Here is a 23,399-nt window from a genome sequence, read left to right on the forward strand (position 1 = left end):
GGATTCATTTAGGCTAACATATTCTCCATCACCCAGCCAGGTTTCAGTAAGACAAAATAAATCAATATCATAATCTGATATTAGTTCATTTACTAGTACACCTTTAGAAGAGAGAGATCTGATGTTTAAGAGTCCACATTTAACTCTCCTATTCGTTTGCACTATTGCTCTTGTGGTTTTAATTTTTATGAGGTTTTTATGCACAGCTCCTCTTCTGTTTACCTTTTTAAATAATTTCAATGGTCGGGGGACAGACACCGTCACTATAGGATTTTCACTAAGTAACTCCTGAAATGGAGGAGCAGAGAAGTGTGTTAGACTGCGACTCTGCGTAGGGTTTTGGGTGGGTAACTGCTGAAAAAGAAGGGCAGAGAAGTGTGTTAAACTGCGACTCTGCCTCCTGGTCTCAACTCTGGGTTGTCATGGATTTGGTCCACTAATAAACTTGGCCAGATTTCTAGAAATGAGAGCTGCTCCTTCCCGAGTGGGATGGATGCCGTCTCTCCGGATCAGACCAGGTCTTTCCCAGAAAGTCTGCCAATGATCAACAAAGCCCACATCGTTTGCTGGACACTACCTCAACAACCAGCGGCGGAATGACGACATGCGGCTATACATGTCATCACTGGTCAGATTTGGCAGGGGTCCAGAGAAAACTACGGTGTCCGACATTGTTTTTGCATATGTACACACCGACTCAACATTAATCTTAGTGACCTCCGATTGGCGTAACCGGGAGTCATTACCGCCGACGTGAATAACAATCTTACTGTATTTACGTTTATCCTTAGCCAGCAGTTTCAAATAAGACTCAATGTCGCCCGCTCTGGCCCCAGGGATGCACTTAACTATGCATCTATTCTGTACTAAAGCTGGACAAACACACCTGTAGGTAGGGGCAGAATAGGTTTAGCCATAAACTTTATCCATAAAGAAAACAACATGAATTTGGGGTGCTTTCTGTTGCCATATTTTATTACCTAGTAGTGACTTTGTTTTCTGAGACCTTTTTGCCAGAAAGCGAATAAGCGTATTTTTCAAAATATAACATTTGCTCTAAACATTGCCCAAAATGCCAGACTTTATACACACAAAAGACGTAAGGCTCTCCTGCTATTTTGACTGTGAACTATATTGTTTTTGACTGATATATTGGCTTGATGAGTTTTTATTTTCTTCCTGTTAAAAGTCTCTCTGTTGTAGCTAATGTGCTAGAATGAGTCTTGCTAGCCTTGCGAGCATCAGAACACCCTCGTTGCTATATTGTTTCCAAATGAATTAAACTTTTTTCACAGCAGACATTAACATTATTAAAGGCTTTGTAACTCCAAATGCTGCAATGCAATATAGCAATTAAAAATGTCATTAGTTGGTACTGACAGGTCAAATGTCTGCTGTGAAAAAGGGCTTCAGTTTCAGTTTAACTCTGCATTTCTGCCCCCACTTTTGAATCCACTGCAGTAAAACTATAATACCAACTAATAAACACAGTTAATTAATGTCTCATTAATAATATAATCTATAAAACCTTAAGGTGCTATATGCACGTAGCAACAACTGGAAGAATCTCATGCTGTGAGAGCCTGGCACAACATGTGCAGTGTTGTGCCTGTTGAGCTGTGAGCTGATCAAAGACAATACATGAATGAATCTAGGCCAAAAACAACAGCCAGAACACGGACACACGGTAGACCATTGGAGCATAGCAATATCAGAGCTTTGTTGACAGAAGGTAATTACGCTAATGCCACTTTAAATACCAATACCACCATAATTATTAAGAATAAGTATCTTCCCTTTCAAACATTGGAGTTTTGAGGGAAGCGATGACAAAACAATTACACACTAGGGCATTATTTGTTATAATAACCTAATGATGTAGTAATTCAATTCAAGTAAACCTTAATTGAAAAATCTGCCAGCAAGTCATGAGATGCAGTCTAAATATTTATACATGTAATCTGACGTATGCATATTGTGTGTTTCCCACCCATCAAACACCAGGATGATATGAAAGGGGAAGAGGACATGGCAGCAAAGAAAGCAGCTCTGCTGGAGAAGAGGCTGAGGAGGGAGAAGGAGGCTCAGGAGAAAAAACAACAGCAGGACCTGGACCAGGAGCAGAAGAAGGAAGCTGAACGGTTTGTGTGACTTTCTTACGTTCTGTTTATTTACTGTACCACCTATATATCACCGTTCCCAGGTTTATGGCGTCAATAAATGCATTGTGTCTTTTAAACTTGAGTGTGCAGCCGTGCAATAAATCTTTATCTTGGTCTCCTCCTGTAGGTTGAAAGCCGAGGAGGAGCTGCAGAAGAAGGATGACGAGAAGGAAAGGAGGGAATACATCAGGAATGAATATATGAGGAAGAAGCAGCTCAAGCTGATGGTGGAAATGGACGACGTCATCAAGCCCCGATCTGGAAGTCTCAAGAAAAAGCCACGGCCCAAGTCCATCCACAGGGACGTCATGGAGTCGTCCACTCCGCCTGTGAGAGCATCGGGTGAGCAACACGAAAATCATGTGCACAAACGCACTCTACAGCTGTGTGGCGGCCGCTGATCCACGTTGTTGTGTTGCAGGGGTGCGTCCTCGAGGCTTCTCCGTATCGAGTGTTTCTTTGGCGTCTCTCAATCTGGCTGACAACGACAGAGACCAGCCAAATAACAGGAAGAACAACAGGTAAGACCCGTTCACTGCCACTCTCTTGCCTTGCCCTCGATTTACAAATCACAGATGTAAACAAATATTCTACCTGCGGCTGTCTTTGTCAATAAAACCCTGCTAGCCTAATGTTTACCTTTTTATATATATAAATAAATAATAAAGTTACTTCTTAAAGTTGGCAGACAGCTTATACAGTAATACTACCAGCTGACTTCATTCTTTATGTCCATCTCATTTTCCTGCATCTTTTCTTCAGTCCTTTGTATTTCATATTTTATTCTTTAAATATGAATCTCAGACTTGTTATGTGTGTTTATAAAATCTACTTAACTACTGCAAGTCTTTCAGAATGACTTGTTTTATTTTTTTGTCACCTTTTCAAATATTGCAGTTGGTTTGTGCAGCTGACCCTTCATTTATTGATTACCACCATTGTGTTGTGCACTCCCACAGTTACACTTTCATAATATCCCAACTCACACTCACCCCATATTTTGATTCACACCCAGATATTATATACTGTGCTGTAAACTTTAATTCGATGGGGTGTTTTGACATTTATGAGGCTTACACTCTGCATCTTGATTCTCTCGTATCCCCCTCTCCTTTCTCTCTATTTTGCCTGCGTCCCCCTCAGAGGCAATAAAGTCGCTTCTTCTCATATCCCGTTCTATCTAAGCTCTCCCAAAGAAAGAAAGGGAAGGTTAGTAATGCTCTGAATAGTGGTGCTTCAACAGATGTGGCTCCATGTAGAAATAGCTCCATGTAACTGCATTTCATTACACGTCCTTTCAACACAGACAGTAGACAGATGTGTCAACAGTGAAATAGTTGAACATATTCCATTACTGCAGTTCTTGCTTCTGCTTTAAGGTACATGGGACCCAAGATGTTTCCGCCTTAGTTCTCCCGCTCTTTATCCTCTCTCTGTCTTTTGCAGTATTGCTCTCAGGCTGTTGTTTGCTCTCTTCTCTTGTGCTGCTCTGCGCTTCACCGCTGTGTTTGCTGTTTCCTCCACAAGTGCTTGAGCTCATCTCCCACAGTAGCCATAAAGACAGCACTGAGACGTTGCTTCGCTTGGCTGAACATGCCTTTCTGTCCCACGCTGCACAGCTTCGTATCATGTACAGTATGATGCGAGACAACAGGCAGGGTTTGGAGTATTGAGTCATAGCGTCTGACCTTGCTTTACCTCATGAGTGTGTGTGTGTGTGTGTGTGTGTGTGTGTGTGTGTGTGTGTGTGTGTGCGCGTGTCTGACGTACAATCTGTTGTGTGTGTACTTTCATACCTCGTACATGTGTATATCGTTGTGGGGTTTTGTCACGTCTGCGTGTCATTTGTTGGTTTGTATGTGATCGTCTCCAGGCCAGACTCTGCAGAAGGTTTTTCTTCTTGTCCTTCGACCGGCAGTCGTAATGGGGAGAAGGATTGGGAAAATGATTCGACCACCTCATCCACTCCCTCCAACGCTGAGTACACAGGTATAAGCCATACCTGTACTGTTGCCACAGTTCATCTACATTTACTATTTACATCATTTACATCAACATAACTACTGTAAATAACATGTATTGTTTTTGCAATCTCATGCCTTTGCCTTCTGCCCACAGGACCCAAACTATACAAGGAGCCAAGCGCCAAGTCCAACAAGCACATAATCCAGAATGCCCTGGCTCACTGCTGCCTGGCTGGCAAGGTCAACGAAGGGCAGAAGAACAAGATTCTTGACGTATGTCTTGCAATTGTGTGTCTGCGTCTATCTGCACTGAATAACCTTCTGCACTAAATACTGACTTTTCTCCGTGATTTTCTGCAGGAAATGGAGAAATCCGAAGCCAATAACTTCCTGGTGTTGTTCCGTGACGCCGGATGCCAGTTCAGGTCTGTGTACGCCTACTGCCCTGAGACAGAGGAGATCACCAAACTGGCCGGCATCGGGCCGAGGAGCATCACGACCAAGATGATCGAGGGCTTGTACAAGTACAACTCGGACAAGAAGCAGTTCAGCCAGATCCCAGCCAAAACCATGTCGGCCAGTGTGGACGCCATCACCATCGCCAGTCATCTGTGGCAAACCAAGAAGCAGGGGACACCCAAAAAACTGCACCCTAAGTAGTGCTAGATGGCTGGGCAAGCTTTTGGCCACGCTTCTCTGGAAGAGTCACAGAAGAATTAGTGGATTTTACGTTTTCATTAAAAGGACACACTCCCACTGTAATAAATCACAACTGGAATGTAGAACACAAGTGGGCCTCACGAAGTTGTTGTTACAATACAGAGATGACTGTTAGACTCTGGACTACTTTAACGGAGCGCAAGTGTGTACTTGTCAGCATGTGTATCGATGTTCTCGTGTGCCAAAAAAGAGAAGAAAATAATAGGCGGAGCAATGCCTTACCTAGTTGAACCACTGAAGCAGTGAATGTCACGCCTCTGAGAGAGGCAGTTTTGGTTTCTTAAGTAGATCATGTGTGGCCTTATGCTTGTTTTGTGTCATATGGATGCGCTGTGAGTGTTGGTGTCATTTTGTCAACGCCTGTTGAAAAAGTGTGTTGTGATAGAGGAGAGGTTGTGTGTGCTCCCAGGTTGGGGATCAGATTACGCCCCCTCAAGCCCAGGTTGTTAAAAGGGTGGCCTGTCTGATGTGTGATCAGGCAGAGGCAGCATTTTTGATGAGAGTTTTGCTGCTACACAGGCAAGGTTTTTTTTTTTTTTTTTTTTTTTTTTTTTTTTTTACATATGACTGAAAACCTTTCAATTCAAATTTCGAAGTTCAAATTTGTGCATCTGTGTGTATAGTGAACTGCCAAGAAGAGTGAGGAAAATACCTCAGTTGGGGATTGCAATTACTTTCCAAAATTATTGAGCATATGGAGTACCATCAAACAATTCTGGAAAGCACCTGTAACGCACTCTTAATTTATTTAATTTTGACAATGCTTTGAAGATATTTTAAAAGGTGTCTTAGATTTTATTCAGAGAAACCTAATATACTATACATATATAAGTTAATTAATTTGTATATGATGGCAGATCCATTCAAAATGAACAAGTTAGCTTGTTGTAGCTTTTGAGTAGCTTTTATAATTTATCACGTATGTGTATCAGTATTTTGTCGTTTCCGGCCTTTTAATGTGCTACAAATGCAAAAAGTGTGATCACTCAACAGCATCACTGATAAGACTGTTGTAAGTAGTAGAGTAGATGGAAATCCCACACTATGTCACCAGTCTGTGCAATTGAAGAGTAATTTAAATAATCACCATTGAACATGTTGCAGTTGGAACTAACAAATACTCAAAATACCACAATAATGTGGATATTGTCTTAACTATTAGTTCTTGATTACCCTCAAAGTAGTCCACAATTGTAAATAAATGAATTCACCTATGATAGCACTTCAAGTCCCTGTGCACTGTCGCTGAGTCGTTTCCACTTCAGGACTGTCACGCTTGATACTTTACTTTTTACATTACTGTTACATTTTTTATCATGTGTTCCTTCACTCTGTGTTGACACTGTACAGATATATTTTGGCATATAGAAGTATTTTTTGTAATGACATTTACCTGTGGGAGGTGTGTACTAATGAAGCAGTACAGTTGTTGAAGGAAGTGTGTTGAAAGCAAAGTGTACCTGATGAGGCAAGGTATATAAATCCTTAATAAGGCTTTGTGGTAAGAAATCCATTAGGTATACTGAGAAATATTATTTCCAACTCTGAATTGTATTTTTTCCAACTCCGAATTAATTTTCTTTTCAATTTACTAAATATGCTCGACTGTTCATGGATTTTTGTTTTTCTATTCTTTTGAGCTTTATTAAAATGCCAGCTATCAACAGCATTCATGGTGTCTCATTTCACATATTCAAGTGTAATGATGAAAAAAGCCTAATTTAAACTGATATTAATGCTGTGTGACACAATAACACACTTGTGCTTATCTTTGCAAAGACCTAAGTAAACAATATAGGTAAGTATTGTACACCTATGCAATACCTTCTTGTATCATCATCATCATCATTACTGTGCCATGTACAAACACAGACCATCAGTAGAAAAAAAGTCTGGTTACTCTGCAACGCCAGATATACTTTTGTCCTCATTATCATCATCTTAGGCATTTTCTGCTGTAATATTGCTGTATATTTTTGTCCCCACTAAAGAAGCTTTACCATGACACTGAGTATTGTAGACTTGATTTTAAATAAAACATGGAGTCATTCAGAAAATCTTCACTTTCTCTACCATATCCCTATACTGTTCTTACATATTATATATGTATCATGTAATTTGGAAAGTGTTTCCAGTACATTGTTGCAAATACAGAAACATTTTATTCTAGTGTTAGGGTTATTTTTTAACGGTAAAATGTCCACTCATATCTTGGTGACAATTCTCTAATGAATACATAAGGGATCCTTAGCCTACTGTTAAATATAAAAAAACAAGAGCGCACACAATACTGAGTTCTTGAGGCTGATATTGATATTTGTAAACTTTATATTTTCTAAATTAAGCCCTAATGAAAGCTGCCTATATTAACGTAATGGAACAAATGTGATAATCTTAGAAATTATAACTATAAATCCGCACACAGCTCAGTAAATATTAAATATTTCATAAACATATTTTTAGTTTTGAGTAAAGTGTGGAAACAATGCTAATAACTTACACATGTTTCTTCTATTGGTTTGGCCAATTTGTATCGCTTATGCCAAGTAAGCAAAGTCAAAGTAACATCACTTGCCCAACTCTTTTGGATGAAAGAAAAAGCCCCCCCCCCCCCCCCCCCCCCCCCCCCCCCCCTTTTCAACCTCTGTGCACGCCCCTGTTTATTGACAGAATTTATATAACCTTATAAAACCTGTAATCATTCATTTTATATCTCACCTCGCAATATTTATTGATTTCTATCGTGTTGTACTGTCTGCGCGGTCGCTGCTGATCTGAAGTTTGTGTCTGAGGGATGGATGGAGGCGGTGCTCCTGCAGGCAGCAGGGCTGGGCAGGGCAGCAGCACACCGCAGCGGCGGGGCGGCAGAGAAAGATCCAGCAGGGAGGGGACACTCAGTCAGACAAGGAGGAGGGACAGCAAGGCAAGAAGACAAACAGCACTGACGATACCGAGCGGTACCGTCGTGACAGCGTCTGTCAACAGCGCGGACACACCCGGGGTCAACGTTTTCATCCCATGTATTTTTAGAAACAGGTGAGCATTACTCGCTGCACACAGGCAGATTTGTGCTGTTCTTGGGAAAGCTGTCACAGTGCGCACCCCGCCCGTCCAGCTATAACTAGCGGATGATGCCTCTCTCTCTCCCCTCGGCCTGGCTAGCTAGTCAGTCTCCTCTTCCAACCGCCGGTTAAATTAGTCAGCTTTGTATGAGCTCTAACGGTAACTAGCTATTTGTTGGTTTTGCTGTAATCCTTTCTCTAAACTCAGCAGCTACGTAAAGCTAGCAAGTAGCCTAAGCTTCTTATACTGTTTGACTTGTGGCTTAGTGCCAGTGTTATTAGCTAACCATCTCATGCTAGCTTAGCAGGACTGCAGTGCTTCTGTGTTTGTCTTTGATTGTTTGAAAGCCAGGCAGTGTTGGTTTCCAGCTAGTTTTGTAGCGGCTAATGTTGAAGCTTGTTGAAGCCCACCCACCCAGAGAGATAACCATAAATGCGTAAGGGGCTACTTACTGTCATGACAATAATATAAAAGATTGTTCTCTCAACTGTAAACATGATGAGGGGGAGTGTTCATCTTTTCAACCTCAGTTAGACACAGTAGTCTTGATTCAACAACCTCTGTTGTCTCTGTGAAAGCAGGATCTGTCTGGTGTAATCACAACATTAAATATTTAGGTTGAATGTGATTAAGGACTAAATGCTGCAGACACTGTCCTCACTATGCTCTGATCATTTGATTAGGAAACGCTGCACTCCTGGCATGATAAAATATTAAGTTGTATTCAATTTCCACAACAGTATGATGCTGGATAGTGGCTAGATCTGAAGAGCATTAAAATATCGACTAAACAGAGTCTCAGGACAAGTCCATCTGGATAACACTAGCAGTTTATTTGAATATAGGTATAGCCTAAAGGTAAGGTGGACAAGCAAAGAAGTTTGTTGCAAATCACAAGAGACTGCACTGCTGTCATGTTATACCCCTTTGAGCTGAAAAAAAGTAGGAGAAGTAATGTGAGATTTGTGACCATGCATTCTGGCTTTATACGTAGATGAAATTTGATCAGACTGTGGACTAAGATGAAAATCTGTACTTAAGTAGTTCATAAGGCCTTTTCATCCTGCAAAACGAGGCACTATTCATTTTAGATACACACAGTTCCACTCATGCATATTTAGGAGCATCCCAGTCTAACCACAGTCCTCCACAGAATCTGCATTTTAGATGCTTTCTTCAAGAATAACCTGCCACTGGGGCAACTATATTACATATAAAACATATAATAACTATAATGGTATTTTCTGATACTGATATACAGTATATCTAGATGCAGTAAATGTTTGCAAAATCAGATATGGAGAATAAAACTGATGTTCAAAGAAATGATCTGTGTCCCTCTTTTATGCATTACTTGCAAACAAACATGTGTAAAACATAACTGATTTTGTTGGTTTTAAATAACGGCTTGCTTAGAATTATTACTTTGGACAACAGAGACTTGTAGAATGATAACCAGAAACTAAGATCATATCATCACTGTAGCTGTGGCTCTGCTGACTGTTGATAAATGATAATAATTAATTATCGTCCAGTCCTATTTGACACTCATATTTTCACCTACAGAGATTCAGACTGAATATGGTCACAAGCCTGCTTCTGCTACCTCAGGGTGTTGTTATGCCTGTAGCATCAGAATAACATAGATAATGATTTTATTTTTTTTTGCATGTGTGCTGTAGTATTAGTATTGTGCTGCTTTGCCCTTGTCATTAGCAGCCCGTCGTCACCATGACAGCGGAAGAAACCATAAATGTGAAGGAGGTGGAGATGATCAAGGTGATCCTGGACTTTCTCAACTCCAGGAAGTTGCACATCAGCATGCTGGCTCTGGAGAAGGAGAGTGGCGTCATCAATGGGCTCTACTCAGACGACATGCTCTTCCTCAGGTAGATAAACTCAACACAGCAATAACCACAGTGTGGATACAGTCGTCTCAGGTTACAGCTCCAAGAAGCTGACTACTATGAGACAAAAACAACAGGCAGCGGTTCCAGTTTAGTGTTTCTGATAGTGTTCCCTACGTAGGCAGAAAGTGTAACGCTGCACCGCTTCTGTAATTGTGAGTGCTTCCTTGAAAGTCAGCCAACAGTACTACAGTTATCATTGTATAAAATACATTTTGGTATTTCTCCTTCTAGTGTGAAGGCTGTCTCATCTTGTCATGATACACCTTTATTAGGAAAATACCAAAGCAAATAGTGAGTCAGAGACTCTTTGCTCTATATATGTCCATGTTTTTTGAAACAATTGAGTTTACACATTAATCTGACATTTAAAGATAAGGACATAATTCTATGTGTTAAATGTGTATTAAAAATTAACTGTTTTTGTTTCAGGCAACTGGTGCTCGATGGCCAGTGGGATGAGGTCTTGCAGTTCATTCAGCCATTGGAGTGCATGGATAAGTTTGACAGAAAAAGGTGTGTTTACTGTCAGTATGTTCAAAGCCTTCATCCTTTTTGTATCAATATTTTCACCTTATTTAACGCACAGTTATTTGACACAAACAGCATCAAAACTTAAAAGCGCTTCTTTTTGTGTCACAACTTCTAATGCCAACTGCGATATCCTCAGGTTTCGCTACATCATCCTCAAACAGAAGTTTCTGGAGGCTCTGTGTGTGAATAACGCCATGTCTGCAGAAGATGAGCCACAGCATGTAAGTCACTGAACTTTGCGAACGTAACAATTATCAGTCTTTTTTTATTGTTCTCTAAGCCTCCCAAGTGACAACGCAGCCTTGAATTCTGATCCTAATGAACAGACATTGTAACAGCGCTGCTTTGTCTTCCCACTGACTGTCACTGGTTGTCATGGCAGTAAACAAGAAGGCTCCATCTCAAACACGAGAAGACAACCAAACAGCGTTTTTTAATACACGTAGTTTGAAACTGCAACTCTGCAAGTTATCTGAACAACCTCAAATCTGTCAATCAAGAGAGGAGAAGGCTGTGTGTGTGTGTGTGTGTGTGTGTGTGTGTGTGTGTGTGTGTGTGTGTGTGTGTGTGTGTGTGTGTGTGTGTGTGTGTGTGTGTGTGTGTGTGTGTGTGTGTGTGTGAAAACGATCAACAGTGGCTACATTTGCATGCTGGGAGTGACGTGGCTATTTGCCTCCCTGCGGCCAAGGATTTATCTGGATTAAGCTGTTTATGTGTTACTCTGGTACTATGTGATTGACTAGCCATGGTTCTGAGAATAAGTCCTTTTCCAGAATGTATCTGTTCACCTGTGATGTCCCACCCAGAGATGAAATGGTCAAAAGGCAAAAAAATGAAAGGTGGCCATCTGCTGCCCTCCGTCTTTTTGTCTGAGCCATAGATTTCATTTAACACAGGGGAAATAATAGATATCCAGATAAGCAACAATAATGGTAAGCAATGGATACTAATATCATTTAATTTGGGAATGAGCAAGTTGCATCTGAACTGGGATTCTCATCGTCTGTGTGTTGTTGTTATTGAGTTGTATCTCAATTATGACCAAAATCCGAAATCTTATTACGGAATAACACATACATGTAAATGTTGCCATTAAAAGGTGAGGATGTGGTACCAGAGACAGTAACTGAAGAATGAAAATGGTGGTCACCTTGTCATAAACCCTTACAGAGGGTTATCTGTAAATCAGGGTGTCCGCGGGGTCTTAAAAAGTCTTAAAAGGTAATAAATCAATTTTGCGAAACTTAAGGCTTTTAAAAAGTATTAAATTCTTATTCGCCATTTAACAAGGTATCAAATTTTGTAGATATTGTTCAATGTGAAAATCCTTTTTGCCCAAGAATTTGTCTGCTAAAAGTGTGGGTGAACGTATTTATTTATATTGCATAGCCAAAAACACTTGATAGGTAGGACGTAACTTTAGCGGCTGTGCGATTATTCTGTGTAACGTTAGGCTCAGGGATCTACCATGCGAATGTTTCACTGTCATACGCCCCTAAAAGTAGATCCCGAGCACAACCGACCGCATTCTTCCACCACGCTGGACCCCCAATGCTAATCGTTCAAAACATAGTCGGACTGAGCGCTGTGGCCGCTTAAACAGCCCCGTTACTCAAAAACAAAATGCGCCGTCATCAGGTGATGCGGTAAGACAGAAGACAACAGGGAAATATAAGCAGCGTTTGGGTTTGGTCTAACGAAGGCTGTCTATTTAGCTGAATCAGTGCCTTTTATTGAAACACGTCCAACTGTTCATAAAGCCGATGTGCTCGTCAGTGTCACGGTTTGTGAATGGAGCATTAAAAAAAGTCATCGTCCTGCATAAATAGTTTGACGCATTAGTAGGCTGCTTAAAATTAAAGTTAGACTAACTACTACCATGTAGAGCATTTTCCTGCACAAAGTTGGTGAATAAAAAACAGCTTGAACTGGAATTATTATGATAATAGTGGGAAGCTATATACTGTACTATTATATGAAATTATAATGACTATACTAACGAAATATAATTTACATATTAATATCAAACTAACAGTTTACTATTATATTAACAATATACTTTTAATATAATGTTATAATATTATACTAATCCATTCATTTATACTAGCTCCTCCTCCAGGTTGTGGATGGATCCTCTGCAGCAGACAGATGTAGCCAGGATGCCATTGTGCCAATATGTGCTGCCTCCAGTCGCCTCCTCCTGAGAGCAACATATTCATCTTCTTCTACTTAGATGTTATTATATGTTTTACTAAAGTTATTGTTATAAAAAATTACATAAAACCCTTTTAAAGGTGTGTCTGACTTAACCGGTTACAGCTCAAAGTGGCGCGGCAGTCTTAAAGTATGTTGAAAAGGTCTTGAAAAAGTTTTTAAAAAGTATTGAATTTTACTTCAGGATTCCTTAATATACCATAGACTGTATAGGTATATACCCTATAAATATTAATAAACGATCAAAGAAATTAATAAATCTGACACACTGTTTCAATCACACATGCAGAGACACATACAATTTGGACTCATTCTTTCTTCTTGTATTCATGCTCTCAATTTAGGCTAGCTGTGGGCTTGCTGTCACATGGCAGAGCTGTGAATGCAGCTTGTTAGGACACTGTGCCAGAGCTATCGTGTCCTATTAACTGGATTAGATCAGACCTCTTTGGGCATCTGTGGACACAGTGTATGTGCATGTTCACCAGCAGTAGTGTGCCGAGGGGTGTGTATTGGTTGTTGTGATATGACCTCAATTGTGTGCGTTGGCAATAACTTTTCAGGATGGTGCGGGACAAAATATTAGGAATAACAACAAAGTGCTGTCCCCTTTTTCTGGATCATTTTCTGATTTCTTGTGCATGTTAGCCTTGAAGTACCCCTGTCTTACTGACATTTAAAAGTCATCTGTGCCTCCGGTGTGCTGCTGGAGATAAAGCTTTTTTCAAAAAGTACCATGTTTTCTTATCTCTGCTGTCCAGAGAGAAACTTCTCCTCAGTCATCCGTGACAATCTAAAAAAAAAAATGTTTTTCAGTTGGAGTTCACCATGCAGGAAGCAGTCAAGTGTCTCCATGCCCTGGAGGAGTTCTGCCCCTCTAAAGATGACTACAGCAAACTGTGTCTGCTCCTCACGTTGCCTCGCCTCACAAACCATGCGGAGTTCAAGGCAAGAAATTTTGTGGATTGAAACAGAAGTATTTCAGCGTCATTAGTAAAGCATGGGAGCCTCTTCTTTTTATTGTATTGTGCCGTTTTCTGCAAGTTTAAATGAAAAATTCACAAGTTTAATTAATTCCACTAACAAACAATTGTGTGTTTTGTTGTAAAATTCAATGTGATCGGCATGTACGTATGTTGATTTCTCATTTCTCTGCTGGTGTTTCTCAGGATTGGAACCCGAGTACAGCCAGGGTGCAGTGTTTTGAGGAGGCGTGCACCATGGTGGCGGAGTTCATCCCTGCAGACAGGAAACTGAGTGAAGCAGGATTCAAGGCCAGTAGGGATCGACTCTTCCAGCTGCTCCTCAAAGGAGTCCTCTATGAGTGCTGTGTGGAGTTCTGCCAGGTTTGAACTACTAAAACCAAACATAACTACTGTGATCTAAACTAGTTTGTGCCTCTGAAGAACTAGCTTACAGACGGGTTGGTGTGAGCAATTGCAGATGATTTCTACTTAAATTTGCCGGATTTGTTTGTGTGTGTGTGTGTGTGTGTGTGTGTGTGCGCAGAGCAAGGCGACAGGTGAGGAAATCACAGAGAGTGAGGTTCTCCTTGGTGTTGACATGCTGTGCGGTAACGGATGTGACGACCTGGACCTGTCCCTGCTCTCCTGGATGCAGAACCTCTCCCAGACCGTCTTCTCCTGTGCCTTCGAACAGAAGCAGCTCAACATCCACGTGGACCGCTTGGTCAAGCCCGCAAAGACCGGCTACGCTGACCTCCTCACCCCGCTCATCAGCAAACTGTCTCCTTACCCCTCCTCCCCACTGCGCCGCCCCCAGTCTGCTGATACCTACATGTCGCGCTCCTTGAACCCAGCGTTGGACGGGTTGTCTTACGGGCTGTCCGGCCAGGATAAGAGAGCTAGTGGTGGGGAGGTAGTGCCTGGTAAAGGGGTCTCTCCCATGTCCCACTCCTTTGCCAACTTCCATTACCCCGGAGCAGGAGGGCAGAGCCTGAGCAGGAGTCTCATGATGGAGAGCTCTGACTGCCACAGCATCTTTGAGGAATCCCCTGAAACGTAAGGGTTTAGCTTTGAAAGGTTTTTCTCAGTTTGAAAATGTTTTGTCTAGAGGTACAATCGGAGCGAGCTCTCTGGTTTTTTGACACTTTGGTTTGATGTAGTATCTTGTCAGATGTTTTAAGTAAGCTGTTGCTATTTCTCTGTGAAGGTCAAGGACAGACACACCTGTGGATAAGATGATGAGTTCAGGTGGAGCTCAGAACCTGCGTCCTGCCTCAGCTCCAGGTGAGGATGCACCATCAGCTGGCCCTGCTGACAAGAATGAGGTAAACATCATTGACTTTTTGCTTTTTCATTCGTTAGACCTGTTGTATGTTGATGGGTGTTGCCTACAGTGAAGTTCTATATATAGGCCACTTCTAATTAATGTTTTTCAGTATGCGTCCTCCTGCAAGTGTGAAGTATAGCCTAACCAATGTCAAGGCTGACAATGATTGTTTAGAGTGACATGTTGGCTGGTTCAGTCCATTTTAAATCTGTTGTCCTCTGCCTGATGAAAGACTTTATTTCAAAGGAAGTTGCCCTTGTTTTGATTTGTTTGTGTGTAATGTTAGTATGCTTTCACCATGTCACGTGCACCTCAAACCTTTATGCAAGTAGGAAAGGGGCTTTTGTATGTCTGTGTACAGACACGTTGTTAACACATTAAACCTCGTACTCAAACTCATGCACACTAGTTTCTCCTATAGTTTGTCCTGTGAGGCGCGCCTTCCCAGTGGTACGCCAGAGAGTTGATGGGGGAAGGCAGAGGGAGAGATGTGAAGCAAAAATACCGCTTTAGGCGAAAGGGAAAGGTGCATGCTGGTGTTCTAAAAAGAAGTGTCGCTTATTGAAGCTTGGATCAGTGATTCTTCAGGATTTGTACTTCTTCTCGGATATCAAAGTCAAATCTGAACAGACTGACATGATACACATATTTTAAGATTCAGTGTGACTTACACTTTCCAAGGACATCATTATCTCTGATATAGATATTAAATAATGGTCCATACATCTGCTTAGAAATCATGACTCTAGAACTTGCTTTAGAATCATCACAAGGTTTCTTTAGTATAAAAGTATTTCAGTACTAGCTGTCTGTACATCCATGAATACAGTGCAAGCAGGAACTGCTAATTCGGCATACTTTTAATGGTGCTAATTTACCAAAATGTTAAGATATATATGCAAAAAGGTGGGGGGGCAGTTGTCTCGATTTTGTCTGGGGGGGCGGGGGTCTCACTGTCAGACTTTGAAAACATTAGAGAAGCTTGCTGCATAAATTTATATATAAATAATGAAAATGTGTTTCTTATGGTCCATTAATGATTTAAGGCAATTTTGTTTTTACATTACGTTGTGATTATTATGAGACATAAGGCAGCTCTAGTTGTTTTTAATATCCAGCCAGTAACAAAGGGGGCTGGGCAGAGCAGAAAGGGGAAAAGAAGCCCAGGTGGATTTGGCCTTAGTCAGTAGGGACATGTGGCTCAGCGACCCAGGAGCTTAACCACAAAAACTAATCATTACTGCCCTCATGTTGCCTGTAAACACAGTTTTAACACAGTGTCTGTTTCTGTCTGTCTCGTGCTTTCTATTCTGGGCCCCGTGTGCATCGCGGTGTGAGGTTAGTGCTTTGCTCTGCCATCCCCGTCGCCCTGGAGACACATAAAGAGGCCAGAAACAGAAGCAGACTTTGGGCCCTCTGTGATCTCACTGTCACACTCCTGCCCTCTCTTTTTTTCTTGTCCTCTCTGCCCTCCATCCCTTTTTCCAGAGCTGGCACAGTGCCGGGGTTCTCTCTCCTCCTCCTCCAAACATACAGTAGATTCTTTCCCACCAGATTGTCAGGACAGGAAGCAGAGGACAGAGAGGGAAAGTGACCTGTCCTCGGCTCTCAGCCTCACTCCTCCTCTAATACCTGAGCTGACAGAAGAACGGGGTGGAGCAGGGTTCATCTGATCACAATGCTGCCTTTGAATAGTGTTAATAAGAGCTGGAAGTGGCTTACTTCAGATGTTAACATGTTTCACTGTGTGCTATGAATTTGAGTTTTAATTAATTACTTAATTGTTTCCATGTGTCCTTGTTTATTTGTACTTACCTCAGTTCTTATTTTCTTTCAAGCCCTTTAGCTGTTTTAATTTATCTAGAGTGACTTATTCTGCTTTCTAGGATGAATCACCATTATACATTAAATACATAAACAACCAATAGGACTTACTGAACAACATAAGGAGAAATAGGAAGAATAGGGAAGTGTACATGTGCCACATATATTTATGGCATCACGTTCAATCCTCAGCTTCGCGACTCAACAGAGAAGTATGAGGAGTTCTATCGGCAGCGTCTCCGTGTGCAGCAGCACCTGGAGCAGAAGCAGCAGCAGAGGCAAATGTACCAGCAGATGCTACTGGAGGGAGGGGTCCAGCAGGAGCCCCCGCCCAGCGAAATGCAGCATAGCCTCACAGAGAAGTTCCTCAACAGGTACAGGCACAGCAAGAGATGCTGAAAATGTCCAGGGTATCCATCCATCCATAACATATAGACACCTGTCAAGTCATATGGCAAACTTTATAAAAGCAGTCGGGGTAGTTCTGGTACAGCTTGCCTGATTAATATCTTCATACAATAGAGGAGCAGCTGTCAGAGAAAGAGAAGTGGACATGTTCAGGCCCTGATAATGATGAGTCCCATGTGGCTTTTCCTGGCATGGCACACACCTCCCCTAAAACCCGCCTCCTGCCAAACTGCACCATCTGTGGCTACATCACATCACATGGGACCATCACTTCATGTGTGTTGGTAATGCACAATATTAGACCAAAAATTCACAAATAAATTGCAGCCATCTTAAACTTGTACTGTGGCAACTTTAGCATGCTCCCAAACCACCACAGCAGTATATTTAGTGTTCAGTCTGACAAACATGGCATGGGAAATGTGTTCATTTTTGCTCTGTCAGCAGGACAAAGGACCCTTTGATTTGTCCCTCGAGAGTTCCTCCAGTCCTCCCCTACCTCTCCCTGTCTCTGTATCCTCTGCATTATTCACAAGGTGTAGCTGTGCATAATGACGTCAGTACTTCAGTTTTCTTTTGTCCCCTGCCCTTGGTAGTTTTAACTAGATTTAACTAGCCTACCAACTCAGTCAGTGTACTGACGGCCTGTCGTTGGGAAAAAAGCCTGCAACAGGAAAATGTGAAATGCAAATGACTGGTCCCCACAAAGATAGTGACTGTGTGTGTGTGTGTGTGTGTGTGTGTGTGTGTGTGTGTGTACCCACACACGCACTCCTCAGGTCCATCCAGAAGCTGGAGGAGCTCAATGTGGGGATGGAGGATTTAGGGGAGGAGGTGAAGTCTCTGGCCCAGCAATGTAATGGCAACGGGAATACGCCCTCCGCTGAGGACAATAACAATCCTCCATCTGTGACCCCAGACCAGACCCGGACCCGAGGGGGAGGGGTGCTCAGCAGCACCCCACAACACACCACAGGGGGCCACACAGTCCTACCTCCAGATGAGTCCCCGGTCAAATCCCAGAGGTATTGTAGGTGTGATTTCTTCTGTTTTTATGCTGGAGCTCATTGGAGGGTATTGATGATTACACTTTTGTGTTTTGTTTTTGTCACAGTGAGCAGAAACATAAAGGAGGTCAACAAGATGACTCACCAGGTTCCTTATCCCGAAGTAAAGAGGTATGTATGTACACAAACATGTTAACACATTTCTGTCAGACCTGCTGTAAATAATCTATAATAACGTATACCTCAACAAGCATGGAAATGTCTCGCTGTGCTGAATAATGGACCTGGAATGACTTTTGTTCATGCACACTTGTCTTTATTATTCACACTCAGTTTGTAACTCATTGTCTCTGACATTAGCTGTTTATTACTGACCGTCACACTTAAGTTCTGGTATTCTGCAGGAACATTTGTTATCTTGCACTCTGAACTTGCACTGATTTTAAATGCGTTCCCTCTTGCTGTCGTCATCATATAAGACGATGCAGCCTAGCGCTAAATTGGCATTTAACTAAGCAGATTATAACAGTTTCATTTGAGTGGCAGTGATGTCAAGCTAGCATCATGACACTATGGATGTCACACGGTAGAGTCAAAGGAGATTATGCTGCACAGATAACTCCTGCAATCTGTGTGTTCATGTGTTTTCATATGTGGGTGCATTTTCAGGGTGACAAGCCAAAAAACCTGTTTGTGCCAGTGCATACTCTGGAGGACACTCAGGCCGTTCGAGCTGTTGCCTTTCACCCGTCTGGAGCGCTCTATGCTGTGGGGTCCAACTCCAAAACTCTACGTGTCTGTGCTTATCCTGAAACATTAGACCCAAGGTAATGTCCGCATTCACCTCAAGAACTTAATGTCAAAAATGTTTTTTGATAGTGTGATACATCCTGTTCCTGTCCGCTGCCAACCACAGTTACTGGCCATGACCTAATTTCGCATTGTGGAACATAGATAATGATGAGTTTTCTTTTAGTGCCCTAAACTTTTAATGAAGAACTTTTTAATGGTCATCTGTTAAAAAACACTAACTTGAAGATTGAATGTTTATTCTTGGCCTCGGAAGCATCAGTTGACAACAATCTCACCACAAGGTCCACTTAGTAACTGTTCTGGAGCTTTTGATCATATCACACTATTTTCTTCAGCAGAAGGATTTGCCAAGTTTTTTTTAGGAGTTCAAATTTCCATATTTTTGGGCACCTATCAGTAATTAATGACTAAATCAATTAGAACCTACGTAATGCTAAAAACAACTGAGTGATTCTATTCAGTTATAGGAATAAAAGTTGAGACTTGAAGTTCATTCTATAAACTGGGTAGGACTTAAATCAAATTGACCACTTCCAGAAAGCTGTACTAATTCCAGAAAATGATAATCCTTCTTTTCATCAGTTTATAGATGGCTACCTTTACCTACTTTGAATGTCTACCCATTTCCTCATCTTCTCTCCTATCTGTCTCCTCTTTCTTCTCCTTTTTTTCCTCTTCCCCACTCTTCTTCTCCGCAGTGGTTCAAGTCCAATCAAGCAGCCGGTCGTTCGCTTCAAGAGGAACAAACACCACAAAGGGTCCATATACTGTGTGGCCTGGAGCCACTGTGGGCAGCTGCTGGCGACAGGCTCCAATGACAAATATGTCAAAGTCCTACCTTTTAGTGCAGAGACATGCAATGCCACAGGTTAGTATACTCTGCAATAATGCATGATCAAAGTCTTGTTTGTTGGTGTCAACGCATATATGCGTAGACAGTGAGATAACAGTGATCTGTTATTATCGGCATCTCATGAGCACTGTCATTTCTGTGCCTTAGGCCCAGACCTTGAGTTCAGCATGCATGATGGCACCATCAGAGACCTGGCCTTCATGGAGGGTCCAGAAAGTGGAGGAGCAATCTTGATCAGCGCCGGAGCTGGAGACTGTAACATATACACCACCGACTGTCAGAGAGGGCAGGGTCTGCACGCCCTCAGCGGACACACAGGTACACTGACTATTTCATCCATCCACGCGTCCTTCTGAACTCAAGTGAAGAGTCAAAGAGAGAAAGAGTGCCACTGACAAAGTGTGTGACGTGTAAAATAACGTGTTGTGTTGCTGTTCAGGTCACATTCTGTCACTGTATACATGGGGAGGCTGGATGATCGCCTCTGGTTCTCAAGACAAGACGGTGCGTTTCTGGGACCTCAGGGTGCCCAGCTGTGTCCGAGTAGTGGGAACTGCTTTCCATGGCTCAGGTATGACCCGTGTGTCATGAGTTTCTCCTTCATTTTTGGATCAAATAACGCAATTCAGCAATCCCTTGAAAGTTTTGACACCAGAAGTGCTTCCATAATGGGTGTTGATGATTCTCTCAATCAGTACATAGTGATTTTACTGGTAATTGTGTACTGGTTTTTACAGCTACGCCCCCTTATTTCACTCCACAGGCAGTCCTGTTGCCTCGGTAGCGGTCGATCCTAGTGGCCGTCTGTTAGCGACAGGCCAGGAAGACAGTGCGTGCATGCTGTACGACATCAGAGGAGGGCGAATCGTCCAGGTGTACCGGCCGCACACCAGTGATGTGCGATCCGTCAGGTTCTCCCCTGGAGCACACTACCTGCTCACTGGCTCTTACGACACAAAGGTCATGGTCACCAACCTCCAAGGTACGTCCCATCTGCTGACTTATTAATGACTCAACAAACCTGCTGCCACTGCTGATATATAATACAGACATACCTTCAGGCTGGCAGTAGTGAAGATCTCTTACTAGAGGATATACATAGTTGACTGCTGTTATCTACCTTTAGCTTCTTCATGTGGGCCATCCTGTTTTACTGACTATAAATACAAAATGGTTTAAATGGGCCATAAGTGCCATTATTTGTGTTTACAGCCACGTACTGTTGAGGCACCTGGTGAATCTCGTTGTTATCCAGATGATCCATGTAATGCAGGGTGCATTTCTCTGGCTGTGTAGTGAAATTAAAGGAGTCATTTAGGTAATTTCCCTGTTTTATGTAATTGTAAACTGAATATTTTTAGGATTGGGACTATTGGCAAGGCATTTGGCGTCTTTATAGTGTAAGTAGAAAACAACATGTTACAGTTTTAGGGTGGTTTTATGTGCCAGACTATTTCTTGGCCACAAGGAGTGTCTTCCTGGAGATGACAGGACATCACTGCTCCCAGGCAAGAAATACGCACATAAACCCCTGTAAAATCATAATGTGTCGTTTTAACACATTTGTTTTTGTACAGAATAAACAAAAAAAGATATGATGTGTTAATTAATGAGCTTTAGAGGTGCTGGTTGGAGGACAGAGCCAGGGTAGCTGTTTCCCCTTGTTTCCAGTCTGTATGCTAAGCTAAGCTGCTGGCAGTAGCTACAGAGTGTATTTACTGGACAGACATTGATGTGTTGAAAGATTCTATAGAGGTCCCCATGTTTCATCACATCTTCTGATGTTTAATACCTGTATTGTAAGTATATTGTTGCCATGAATGTAAATACCTGTTGTAAGTACATATTATTCTGTACCTTTGATGAAGAAAGGGAGACTACTTACAGAAGAAAGGGATGGAAATATATACCACTTACTATATATTTCTGAATATATAGTAAGTGGTCTTCACTTAAGTTCAGGAATGATCTTGGATGCCAAAATTAACAGGAAAAAATGTTTTTAATCAAATGCGAGACATAGTTTTGTCAGGATTGTATATCTGCCTGCCTGAACTCCATTTCTTGTGTGTGTGTGTGTGTGTGTGTGTCTACAGGGGACCTGACCAAGCAGTTGCCTCAGACCGTGGTGGGAGAGCACGGCGACAAGGTGATTCAGTGTCGATGGCACACACAAGACCTGTCCTTCCTCTCATCCTCTGCTGACCGCACTGTCACACTCTGGACACACAACCCATAGCACATGCACGCACAGACAACCAGTCGCTATAATCTAAAACACACACACATTCCTCTTAAACAACACTGCTCCTGAGTGCATCAACACTGTAACACCCTGAAACAAACACACACACATACAGGTGAATGAGCCTTTCACTCCTGTCTGTAAGAAACCAAATGGATACAAACCTGTGACACGTCAAAAGCACACGTTGCATGTCCCCCTTTTATCTTTACATCTGTCACATAGCATTTGTCAAGCTGATTGTTGTCATCTTCAGTGGTAAAACAGCAGTTTCTCATTTCATCCCTTCATGTGGTGTCATCCTACATCTTCACTCCATACACTCACACACCCGTCAGTTGCTGCATGACCCTTTCACTGAGGAGTTGTTGAGGTTTGACAGGACAGAGTGCTTTGTTCATGATGGTGCCTTCCTTCAGTTCTCAGTTTCCATAACTAAGATGTACAAAAAAAAGGGTCATTTTTCAAGATCAAATTTTGTTAAGTCATTTTGAGAAGTCCTACATTCCTTTTGCATATCATTTTCTTACAGCTGGTGTTATGCTGCTATTTTTTGTTTGACAAAACCAGAGCTGAATTTATGGTGTGAAATTTAAATTTTAAATGTCTCAGTAGTGAGCATTTTCCATCAGGAGGCTAAATCTGTGGAAGTGATACGATCTGTTCATCAGTCAGCTGTTGCTTCCCTGTGGGATGTGCTGATGTGTAATGTAACTGTATCCACTGCATTACTTCAACTCAAAAATGTGTAACTTTAGCTTGTGTATTTGTTTTAAATTTGAAATCAGTGTTTTTGCGCTGAAGCTGTTAGTGTCTTGCAATGGCTTGCTTGCAATGGAAGATTTTTAATTATGTCCGCCTCAAAGGGAAATACAGAGTGTAAAGTGTGTGGTCGAGTGCCCTAGCATTCTGTTTAGGATTTTTCAGTGTTCAAAAGCTTTGGTTTGTCTACTGCTGTAATAATATAACAACAGTAGGTGGCAGTCTTTTCCCATAACAAGGGTGTAACCATATGCACAAAGAAATCTAAGTGGGTTTTTATTTAGAGCCAGTATTTTGGGCATATGAATTGTATTATTTTCTTTAATTTTACATGCGCACTTTGTCCTTTACCATTGTCTTCTAATATTGATTTACTTATAAAGATGCATATTTAAGTTTTTATGTTAATGTATAGTATATATTGTTTTAACAAATAAGGCCAAACTAATACGTACATAGATGTATTTATTTCGGTTGTGTTTATGTATGTACAGGTATTAGTATGTTTTTGAAATGCTAGTGGCTCTTGTATTAAGCCTTTCTAATTCTTGTTTTTAAAAGTGACTTAAATTAATTCAAGCTAACTCATTTTGACTGCTGGTACGTTCAATAAAGTGTCTTTTACACAAGC

The 23,399-nt window shown here is 41.7% G+C and overlaps 2 protein-coding genes across 6 annotated transcripts in view; both read left to right on the top strand.

Moving 5' to 3' along the window:
• camsap2b (calmodulin regulated spectrin-associated protein family, member 2b) overlaps window positions 1-6,515 on the top strand; it is a 37,305-nt gene extending 30,790 nt beyond the window's left edge. The window contains exons 16-21 of the mRNA XM_046051683.1: window positions 2,005-2,141; window positions 2,290-2,504; window positions 2,584-2,683; window positions 4,036-4,151; window positions 4,281-4,399; window positions 4,487-6,515. Coding sequence (XP_045907639.1) covers window positions 2,005-2,141; window positions 2,290-2,504; window positions 2,584-2,683; window positions 4,036-4,151; window positions 4,281-4,399; window positions 4,487-4,786 — 987 coding nt within the window. The 3' untranslated portion in view covers window positions 4,787-6,515. The remainder of the gene's footprint in view (window positions 1-2,004; window positions 2,142-2,289; window positions 2,505-2,583; window positions 2,684-4,035; window positions 4,152-4,280; window positions 4,400-4,486) is intronic.
• Window positions 6,516-7,710: 1,195 nt separating this feature from the next.
• On the top strand, window positions 7,711-23,397 carry wdr47a (WD repeat domain 47a). Of its 5 annotated transcripts, none has more exons than XM_046051687.1 (17): window positions 7,711-7,882; window positions 9,592-9,798; window positions 10,249-10,332; window positions 10,487-10,571; window positions 13,381-13,512; window positions 13,734-13,910; window positions 14,074-14,585; window positions 14,737-14,854; window positions 16,873-17,054; window positions 17,868-18,113; window positions 18,203-18,266; window positions 18,765-18,922; window positions 19,607-19,776; window positions 19,909-20,079; window positions 20,201-20,332; window positions 20,525-20,743; window positions 21,858-23,397. In XM_046051687.1, exons 2-17 carry the CDS (start codon window positions 9,641-9,643, stop codon window positions 21,998-22,000), a joined length of 2,751 nt encoding a protein of 916 aa, XP_045907643.1. In that variant the 5' UTR covers window positions 7,711-7,882; window positions 9,592-9,640; the 3' UTR covers window positions 22,001-23,397. The 5 variants fall into 5 exon arrangements, with proteins under 5 accessions (XP_045907643.1, XP_045907640.1, XP_045907641.1 ...); XM_046051684.1 differs by having other exon boundaries at window positions 9,626-9,798; XM_046051685.1 differs by having other exon boundaries at window positions 9,629-9,798.
• Window positions 23,398-23,399: the final 2 nt, after the last annotated feature.

The sequence above is a fragment of the Micropterus dolomieu genome, linkage group LG06 (assembly GCF_021292245.1).
Source record: "Micropterus dolomieu isolate WLL.071019.BEF.003 ecotype Adirondacks linkage group LG06, ASM2129224v1, whole genome shotgun sequence".
Classification (NCBI taxonomy): Eukaryota; Metazoa; Chordata; class Actinopteri; order Centrarchiformes; family Centrarchidae; genus Micropterus; species Micropterus dolomieu.